The 10,479-nt window shown below is 26.9% G+C and overlaps 2 protein-coding genes across 5 annotated transcripts in view; one reads left to right on the top strand and one right to left on the bottom strand.

Annotated features, from left to right (window-relative positions):
- Nucleotides 1-1,879: 1,879 nt before the first annotated feature.
- On the bottom strand, nucleotides 1,880-8,452 carry LOC105458002 (cytochrome P450 4C1-like). Of its 3 annotated transcripts, none has more exons than XM_011703014.1 (13): nucleotides 8,325-8,452; nucleotides 7,133-7,372; nucleotides 6,724-6,833; nucleotides 6,389-6,479; nucleotides 5,422-5,607; nucleotides 5,174-5,267; nucleotides 4,516-4,618; nucleotides 4,234-4,339; nucleotides 3,940-4,046; nucleotides 3,798-3,866; nucleotides 2,770-2,938; nucleotides 2,453-2,632; nucleotides 1,880-2,392 (listed from the first exon to the last, which is right to left on the bottom strand). In XM_011703014.1, the coding sequence occupies exons 2-13, from the start codon at nucleotides 7,284-7,286 to the stop codon at nucleotides 2,199-2,201; spliced, it is 1,563 nt and encodes a 520-aa protein (XP_011701316.1). In that variant the 5' UTR covers nucleotides 7,287-7,372; nucleotides 8,325-8,452; the 3' UTR covers nucleotides 1,880-2,198. The 3 variants fall into 3 exon arrangements, with proteins under 3 accessions (XP_011701316.1, XP_011701317.1, XP_011701315.1); XM_011703015.1 differs by lacking the exon at nucleotides 8,325-8,452 and adding an exon at nucleotides 7,620-7,644; XM_011703013.1 differs by lacking the exon at nucleotides 8,325-8,452 and having other exon boundaries at nucleotides 7,133-7,650.
- An 18-nt stretch (nucleotides 8,453-8,470) lies between these two features.
- The window catches only part of LOC105458000 (ABC transporter G family member 10-like), a 9,815-nt gene continuing 7,806 nt past the window's right edge, over nucleotides 8,471-10,479 (top strand). Inside the window, exons 1-3 of one of the 2 annotated variants that reach the window (XM_011703012.1) lie at nucleotides 8,471-8,627; nucleotides 8,807-9,191; nucleotides 9,720-9,913. In XM_011703012.1, the coding sequence (XP_011701314.1) occupies nucleotides 9,754-9,913 (160 nt within the window). In that variant the 5' untranslated portion in view covers nucleotides 8,471-8,627; nucleotides 8,807-9,191; nucleotides 9,720-9,753. Of the gene's footprint in view, nucleotides 8,628-8,714; nucleotides 9,192-9,719; nucleotides 9,914-10,479 lie in introns of those variants that run through there. The other variant, XM_011703011.1, reaches the window with a different exon arrangement.

Genomic DNA, 10,479 nt, shown 5'->3' with positions numbered 1-10,479 from the left:
TCAGACGTGTGCTCTTCCGATCTTTTTTGAACAATTTTTATTTGTTAAAATAATATTTTTAGTTTAGGAAGAATGTAACGTACGATACTTTTTTATATACTTGGCGTAATCTTTTTCTTTTTTTAAAAAAGAGTTTTGATAGGATAGTCAATTATAGTAAAAAGTAAAAGTGCAATTAAATAGCGCGCGCGAAGCGCGCGTCTGTAGTGCTAGTTTCTTAAAAAACTGTTTAAAAAACGCCACGTATGCGCATCCATTGTAAGAAAGTTGTTTTATAACAGAATGTTATTTTAATTGATTGAATTAAGAATTATGAAAAATAATGTGTGACTTACAAAATTATTTTACAAAATAATAATATTAGCTGATACAAAAGTAATGATATAAAAAGATTGCACTAATTAAAAATGAAGAATATTGTGTATTTAAAAAATCTGTAAAACAGTGTAATAATAATAAAAATAATTTTTTTATGTTACACTACCATTATTTATTCATTCTTTTAATTGACAAATATCTAATTTTAAACATAATTAACTTTAAATATAATATTACATGATATGTACAGTTACGTTAGTTACATTATTCTGTTGTGGATTTTGTTGCAAATTCTAAATTGTGTAAAGAGATCGTAAAACTAACCTGATATACATATAAGAACTTGACGCGTAGCACAATGAGACCGCTGCAGTAAAACTTAGGTGCAAATATGTTAAGGATAAGATAATTCCAAAAGCCAAATGGTTCAGATAATGGAAGATCACTTGTTAATTCCGATAATAAGAACTGAAGTAATTAAAAAAATTTTCCAGTAGTAAACATCGAGCTCCTACTCGACTTATTTTACACTAAGTTTGAAAACGTTTCTTTCAAAAAGTAACTCGTTACTGTCATTTATCACTAATTTTAAAAAATAACTTGAAAAATAACGATTCGTTACTTTTGTGTAATACTAAAATAAGTTTAATTAGATTTCAAATTTATATTATTTAATAATAATTATTAAATGTAATAATAAATATTCAAATAAATATTCAAACTTAAAACTCTCTAAACTAGTTTATACCCAAGCAGAAGAGCAATTAGTCATGATATCGTCAAAATGATGTTAAAATGACTCATAACTCATCGAAAACTGACTTTTAATAATGATTTTGATGTCATTTTGATGTCATGACTTGTTATTCTGCTTAGATATATAAAGCATGTTTTTCTTTATTGCTTACTTTTATAGAAAATTAGATTAAATTTACTACTTATTTTTAAACATTAATATCATTATTAAGAATGTATATTCCGATATTCACTGTTAGTACAGAAAATAGCTGTAGTATATACATGTGTAATGTGAATAATATATTTTCAATATTGATTGATTGAGTAACTATAACTATCGGAATGTAGTCTAAGAATTAGAATATAAAATATTTTTCAAAAAAATAAATTAAAAGTAGAATGAGAAAAAACACACAGTACAAAGCGGATCTTGGTGCTTAATAATATTTTTATATGTGAGTCTTACAGTTCATCTCTATTCAAGTAAAAGATGCTTATTAATATAAAATTACAAAATTGCTTTGTCAATTTAATAATTATATTATAAAATTACATTAAAAAATAATATAATAATAAGAAGTGCATTACCGATCAATTAAGGTTGTAGACCATCATAAAACAATTTCTTTTTAATATACTTTAAGTTGTTTACAAAAAAAACTTATATAAAACTTGCAGTTAAATATTATTTAACTCACACGCAACATAAATAAATCAATTAATTATTTTTGAGAATATTTTAAATATTTAATCTATAATAATTGTTTACATTTTATTAATTATTTAATTTAATTGAAAAAATTACGAATTTTAAAAATAGAAATTTTAGCTTATATAGTATTTATTTTATTTTTATTCACCTACAAATTAACGCATATGTAAATTACATGATAATTAAATATGTTAATTTATAATATGTGTGCGTATTAATTGTTACACAGTTAAAAATAAATCATATAATTGTAGTTAAATGTATACATAAGAATTATTTATTAAAGCAAGTCTTTCTTTCGTAAAAGAAATCATATTCAACCGATTGTAAGACGCTCCCGAAAGTGATACAAAATCGTCGTAATAAATACGACAAATTATCCGGAGAACATCACTGTTAATAGCAGGTTTTGCTATTTATGAAGGATTTTTTAAATCGAAATTTGATTCAAAGACACATTAATTTTACGGATAGGAACAAATTTTACACGAAGTGGATAAGCAGGACGAAGTATTATATCCATCAGTAGTCGAAGATCTTTTAAATAGTCAACAGGCTCCAAGTAGAAATCGTATATCAGAGAGGCTATCATCGCCTTCATTTCCAGCATTGCATATCGTTGACCTACAATATAATATATATCGCAATTTATTTATATAAAAGTACAAAAAAAATATGACCTACCGATGCAGTTACGTGGTCCAGCGCTGAATGGTACATATGAGTAAGGATGACGATTTCGGATCTTCTCAGGCAAAAATCTATCTGGATCAAACACTTCTGGATTTGGCCAAAAATTGGGATCTCTGTGAACTCCGTAAATATAAAGATACAAAAGTGTTCCAGATGGTACTAAATATGACTCTAAAAAGCATATTAAAAAACGAAGTTTATCAATTAAAAGCTTATTTGAAAAGCTTATTTAATTTTTGAATATTAAATATATTATATATATTAAAAGTTAATTTAAAAGTATAACAAAAGATAAATTTGATACGTACGTAATTTTACATCTTCTGTAGTAGTGCGTGATATAGCAAATGCGACGGGATACAGGCGTAACCCTTCCTTTATACATCTGTCTAAATATGATAGTTGTTGCAGCAATTTCAAAGTAAATTTGTATTCATTCTCTCGCATAGCAATATCGATTTCATTCCTAACACGATCCTGCATCATAAATATTAAGTAAAAATATTATTTAATTAAAATTTTTATTTTAATGTTTTTATGTGGACATAAATGACACACACAAAAAGATATTTGAAGTGTTTAATATTGATGCATTCTAATAAATAACTTTGAGAATTATTGGAAATAATTAATTCTTAATTTTTTAAGGTGGCTCTTTAGTAAATCGAGTTACGACAAAAATATCTAATTTTTTTATATAATAAAGTTGAAATACCGAATTTGACGTGCAAAATTCTAGGGTAGATTACGGATGAAATAAGAGAAAAAAAATGTTGAAAATGTAACAATTTTCACGTATATATACGTAGTGACAGATTAGAATCAGAGACGTTTCTTTGACTAACTGCACACAAACGAGACGACAGAATTTTCTGAAAAACGAGATTGTAATAGTTTAAAAAAATTACGTTTTAACGGTCACAAAGAAGTAATAGGTCACCGACCATTCTGAAAAGATATTTAATATTGAAATGAAAAAATATCGAGTGAAATTTAATAGCGGCATATTAAACTGACAGGCCGTGCGATGTGAACATCACTGCGTCGTCGTACGTGGCGCTACTATGTGTAAAAAGCATAAACAGCACTGTTGCCGACAACATTTACGCAGCAATGCTCACATCGCATGGCCTGTCAGTTTAATTTCTTTTTATAGTGATTTTATTCATCACGTTTGCATGCTAAATATCGTTTGTTTCATATTATTTCATTAGATATATACGTAGTAATATTTCATCCAAATTATGCAAATAACTTTTTGGATGAGTCCTGGTGAGGCACCCCAAATTTTCGGCACTTTACTAAAAAATCACCTTAAGAATGGAGCTTATAATACCTGAATGTCTTTATGCTCAGCTAATAGTGCCAAAAGAAAGCTTATACTCGTCGATGTTGTATCACTGCCCTATAAACATATAATTATATTATATTGGCATTAAATATTATATATAAACTTAAGTAAAATTATAAATGTATACCGCAAACATAAAAGTGTCGACTTCCTCCCTAATATCCAAATCAGTCATTAGACCCTCACGAGATGCTGCTATTAGAAGATCCAACATTGCAAGTCGTTTTTTTCGCACTGGAACAAAAATATATAAAGATTTTCTCAAAATGATTTTAATAGCTCAATTCTTCTGCGTGGCTTTTATTATATTACGTTGAGAATTACATGTAACTATATTTAGATTTTAAATTGAAAAATATAATTTATGATGTTAGATATTATCGAATGAATTTAATGAATAGCTTCTGATTGCATTACGTACTTCCAGACGTTTCTGCGTCATCTTTTTCTTCTGATATATCATTATCGAAGTTTTTTAAGTGCTGACCATTAGTGCGTTCGTGATAAAGTTTTCTTTCAGCAATAATCTATGTAAATACAATATTCATTTTTTTACGATTTATATGATTGCATTGCCAACATGTTCTTAACATTTTTTATTTATCTTGTAAAATTTCTATATAAAAGTTATAAAATTTTTATTGTAATTATTCAAAATCGATAACATATTCAATTTATATATAATTTTAAGTAATCTTATTACTTTTTCAGTACATTCATGTAATATCTTCACAATCTTGGTTTGTTCTCTGCATTTTGGAATTAACGACAATATCCAATCGAAGTACAACCATTGCCATTTTAATCTAAACAACAATTATGAAATGATAGATATGCTATTTGAAAATAATAATAGTACCTTTACGTAAATGAGCTAGTTTAAATTCTTTATATTCTGAAAAGTTAATAATATTTCAGTAATAATATCAAAAGAGAAAAATGTGCAATAATAAAATTATACTAAAATTATACTAAAGAGATAATAAAACATAATTTAATATAAAATTAATATTAAATCATTTTATTCATCTATTAAATTATATTAAATCATTCTATTCCACCTTAAGTTAAATATCTATCCAATGTTTTTTTTGTGATATCTATTTTGTTAGTACTTAAAATTTAAATAACTTAAATAATCTTTTTTAATAAATAATATAGTTATTTGTATGTGAAAAACAATATAACGTGTAGATTTCCAATTATCGACGATGTTTTACATTAAATATTATGCATTTTCTTGAAATGATTATAAAATGTTATTTTATATCTTAAGATAAAAAATGTAGATATATTGTAGTTACCAATTATATATATATATATATATATATATATATACATGTATAAATTACCAGAATTACCTATAATAATAAAGTTCAGTCATGCGACAAAGCGCTTTCTGATACTGTTGCTGGAGTGCACCAAGATTTTCTAATGATGTGCCCATGGCAGTTTCTGCAATCAGATTTGTATAAAAGTTTTATGATATCTAAAAGTTTTATCATATATACAGCCATATCAATATTTAAAATTAAAAAACTTGCATTTTATTTTAAATTATTTATTAATAGAAATAAAATTTTATCTAATTAGGAATATGATACAATACCACATATTGCATTTAACGTGTGTTTACTAACAAACGGTATTAAATCTTTTACAACTATGCCTTCTGTATTTTTCAAGGATTTTGTCATTTTTTCGGCTTCCTCGATCAGAATCTTAACAAACTGCTGCAATATGTTAAAATGAAATGTGGGAGTTAACAACTTTCGTCGTGAGTGCCACTTGGCGCCTAAAACACAAACAACACAATGTATGTTATTGTGAAATAACATTTTAAATTAAACATTGCAACCATTCATACTTTGTAATTTAACATTAAATACATTAATTTTTAATAACCATTAGTTAAAATATTTATACATGTATATTTTACTTATTCTTTCTTTGTTATACGTTTAAATTTTCGATTAAAAAATTTTGATAAAATGTACTAATTAAAAATTCTTTTATATTTTCAATTATTTCATAATGTTAATGTAAAACGTCGCGAATCCTGATGTAAAGTTAAAATTGCACGTTGATTTAAAATTAGAACAAAAGATGTCTTATTTTTAAAGACTTATATATAGGGAGTGCTTGCCTACTTTGATTAGCTTATGGCAAGTCTGACGGAGGAGTACGCAACTCCTTCCTACTTGTGTTATCCAATTTTTAATAAACTATTTTATTTTAAAATTCAAGTGTTTTCTTTGGACAAAGTTCTTTTAGAGGTAAAGTCGTTTCAGAATTTTAGTTAAGAATATATCGTTTTAAGAAAATCTGTATCAAGTCAGAATATATCGTAGTTATTATAATAATGTCACATGCAATTGAATTTATATAAAAGTCTAAAACTTATTATTTAATAAAGAACAAAATATTATTACACACATATGTTATCGTTTATAATTTATAACATGCATTTAAATTTGTTTTTGGCAGTTTATTTCAACATTAACATGGAACTTGACACTCAAAACAAAACTTAATATTAATGCAGCCATATTTATTATCCATATTAGTATCATTACCTTCACTAGTGAGAATACTAGTACCGAGCCAAGGTTGTAGAGTATGATAAAACACTGTCTTTTCGATATGTTTTGTGCTGCTTAGTATTGTCTAAAATTATAGAAAATTTGGAAATAAAATTATTTAAATTAAATTAGAAGCAATGGGCTTCACAACATTATTTAAATCACATGCAACACAGATAAATTAATTAATTAATTTTAGGTATATTTTAAATATTCAATCACTAATAAATTTTTTACGAAAAAAATATATTTGCTAAATAAAAGAAAATAATAAATACGCTATGATATTAGTAATAAAAAGAAAATAAAATTTCGTTTATATTTCATACCTCTAGATCATCCGGATGAAATATGGAGACAATAGGCTTAAAGAATACCCAAATTTTTAAAATGGGACAGTATTGTTTAGTATGGTTAATCAAAATCTTCCATTGTTCCTCTAAAAAATATATTTGTATTATATAAATTTATCAAAATATTTTAAATATTAATCGAAAAAGGTTTGATTAAATTTAGCATCATATTTAATAAATTCTATTATTTTTTAAATAATTTCAGTAATTTAGAAAATTAATGGTATTATGTATAAAAGAACTCCATAAGTTTAAATAATTTTTAACAGAAATCTTCATACAATAATATTAATTGTAAACTGTCTCGGAGTGCAAATATCATATTTGTATATATTTGTATAAAAGCTAATTAATTTACGCAAATTTACAAAAAATTTTAACTTGCCTTGAGAACCAAAATATTGCAAGATATTTCCAACAATTGGATAACCTGGTGGTCCTGGTATAAGATTGATAAGTCGCCCGTTTTTTCCATAATGTGCACAATAATTCCACACCAATATAATAAGGATGAATAATAGCAATATAGTAATAAACATCGTTTTTTTTTATCAAATCAACAAACTTAATCGAGTTTTGTATTCTTTGGCTCTTTGCTACTTTAGTTTTTAAATCTCACGAATCTCTAAAAATAGATTATTTTAAAACAAAATTCCTATTCTAAATGTTTAATGTGTTTAATAAGTAAAAGATACATTATATAATAGATTTATATTTTGTCATTAAAAATTTTGGACAGCTCTAATGTATTTTTAATGTAGCACAACAAACATTTCAATCCAATAAAATTTTTGATTAATTTTTAGTTACAATATGTGATTTAATTTCTAGCGATCTTAAAATTATTATATTATTACAAATGTTTTCGTTACTAAAAAGAATTACGCTAAATTAACGCTACTTTACTGCACGTTCGGGAAAGATTATCTCGCTTTTATGATTTTCTGTTTTTTAATACAGATACGATCTTTGAACAGAGTTGCAAAAAACAATATCTAATTATGGAAATCTTTTTTTTTTTTATTAACCTTACTGTATACAATTTTCTATGTTTGATTGCAAGCGCATTAGAAATTCAGTATGCAGTATGCAATTTTAACTATTTCATGCTTAATGTTTATTGCAAAATGCAAATCTAGTATAAAAATTGCATCGTGTAATGTAGATTACAGATTCTTCTATATAATATAGTTGCTTATATAAATATATTACCAAAGCAAACAAGTTGTCGGTTATAATATAATATGTGATTTGCATAACTAATTTTACAATAAATGGAGAATTTAACGTCGATTAAACCTTTTCAAAAGAAAGTGGAAGAAAAGTAATAATATAAAAAGATTGCACTAATTAAAAATAAAAAACATTGTGTATAAAAACATTTATTCTGTAAAATAGTGTAATAATAAAAATATTTTTTTATTACATTGTTATTATTTATATTTTTAATTGAGAAGTACTAACTTTAAACGTAATTTGTTTTAAATATAATATTGCAGAATATGTAAAATTGCGCTATTCTGTTATAGATTCTGTTGCATATTCTAAGTTGTAGAAAGGAATTTTAAAACACTGACCTAATGTATAAAAATTGATGTGTAATACATTAAAACTGCAGTAAGACTGTTATGCAAACTGTTTATGCAAATATATGGAGAACGAGATAAGAAAATGAAGTAGGTTATATAATGAATAAAGGTCACTTATTAGTTCCGATAAGAGAAGCTAATGTTCAGAAAATTTTCCAGTTGAGTCGAGCTCCTATTCTATTGTTTATTTATATATACTCCACATCAATTTTGCTTGATACGTATACCAAGTACATTATTTATAAAATAACTAATACGATAGTGTAAACTAGTGCGCGGCGTGCAGGAAAGGTGAGCCGCGGCATTGATAAACGTCCAATTACCCCCGCACCGCGCCGCGCGCTTAGTGCGCGAGGGAGGCGACCGCGGGTGGGCGTATCTCGTTGCGCGTTTAGTTTCGATGTTTTATATATTAATATCTCGAAAACTATCGCAAAGATCGCAAAATGATAGAGGACTTTTTTGTTCAGTTTGATCCACTCTACTTGCCCACGAGCGCTGTACCATTGCGTAGCGGACCCTGTATATTTGGAATTTTACGCTGAAGATGGCTGGAATGAAGCCGAAACGTTCGCAAATGATTAAAATGTAACTGAAGTTGAAATAAATTGAAGAATTTTTACGCACTAATAACGACATAGGACTCGTATTTGCCTGATTTTGATTGATATAAAAACGTATTAGTTGAAAAGTTAATATTAATATCCATCATGAATAATTAAGTGTGATAGATATCTAGTGTACCTACGCAGAAGCTGACTATCCAATTACGGCTGTAATTGATCCACGTCGACAGTTGCAATTGAGAACTCGGCCGATACACTTCGCAAACACAAGATTCTGTGAAAATAAAAGGTGACTTTTTTCTTACGCTTATAACCAGCAGTACGACATGAGTTAACATATCAAATTAAAGTGTAATAAAAATGCTATAATCAATCGCTTTAAAGTATTTAATTTTCCAATAAAAAATACATTTTATTATTTATAATTAGCATGTGAGTACTACATGAGTCAAATCGCGGTCATGCGTAATGAGCAACCATTAGCAGATTTCGTTCGTCGCGTTCATCTTTTAAGAATGTGAACGAGACCGTAAGAAGCAAACGAATAGCACGTATACATTTGATAAGTGATCCTGTTATTCTTATTAAAGCAATAAAAATGTTGATTCAAAGATATGGATATTTTTCTTATTGGAGAGCCATTAAAAACACAATAAAAATTAATTAAAAATACAATCAAAAAATGCTTCAAAGCAGCATCAAGTGCAGGACTGTAGCCATGATAATTATTCAACAATTATCGCATTTTATGCACATCATCTCGTACACGTAGTGCAAACACTAATCCTTTAATTAATCAATTGCAATTAATCAACAGCATTGACAGCTAATTTTACGTAGTATCTGGAAAGATGCTGGAAGCGAACTATAAAGGTAGCACAGAAAGGATGCCGGACGGCGTCTACAAGATCTATGTGCAGGAACCCGAAGAATTGGGACCCAAACAATCACAGAACTCGCAAATGTACATCGAATTCAACGATCTCTGTTACTCAATTCACAACCGCAAAGGCAAGCTCATTTCATCGTCGTATAATATATTTATAACTTGTGACGTAAAGTCGCAATTCTTTTGCGTTCTTGATATTCATTATATAATTCATTATATAAGTTTGTTTTTATTACCGCTGCGCTGGACTGCACTAGTGCACTAGAACTTTTTCTTCTCACATTTGTAAAATTTCAAATATATCTTGTTTATGTTTGTTTGTTTCTTTAAGAACAAAAAATGTACACTCAGTAAGAGATGACATTTACGGTTGCTATCTCTCCGGTTTTCGGCCAGAGTTTCCGACTTTTCAAATGAATTGTCGGCCCTTCGACGGACGGAAAAATCATCGGCTAACAGTTGGATATTTTGATTATTTCTTTTTTTTTTAATATAGTGATTTCTTTCGTTTTTCGATCGTATTTACCGATTTTTTAAACAAATATTTGCAGCATACGTATAAAAAAAATTTCCAGTTAAACGCTCTAAATTAATCTTCAGCAAAAGAGCCAAATCTGATCTTTTTTCTTTAAAAAATCAAATTTGGCCAAAAAGAGTATAATAAAAAAATAATAATAATAATTTAGAA

This window comes from Wasmannia auropunctata, unplaced genomic scaffold (genome assembly GCF_000956235.1).
Source record: "Wasmannia auropunctata unplaced genomic scaffold, wasmannia.A_1.0 LD334817.1, whole genome shotgun sequence".
NCBI lineage: Eukaryota > Metazoa > Arthropoda > Insecta > Hymenoptera > Formicidae > Wasmannia > Wasmannia auropunctata.
This window is presented reverse-complemented; position numbering and strand designations above follow the sequence as displayed.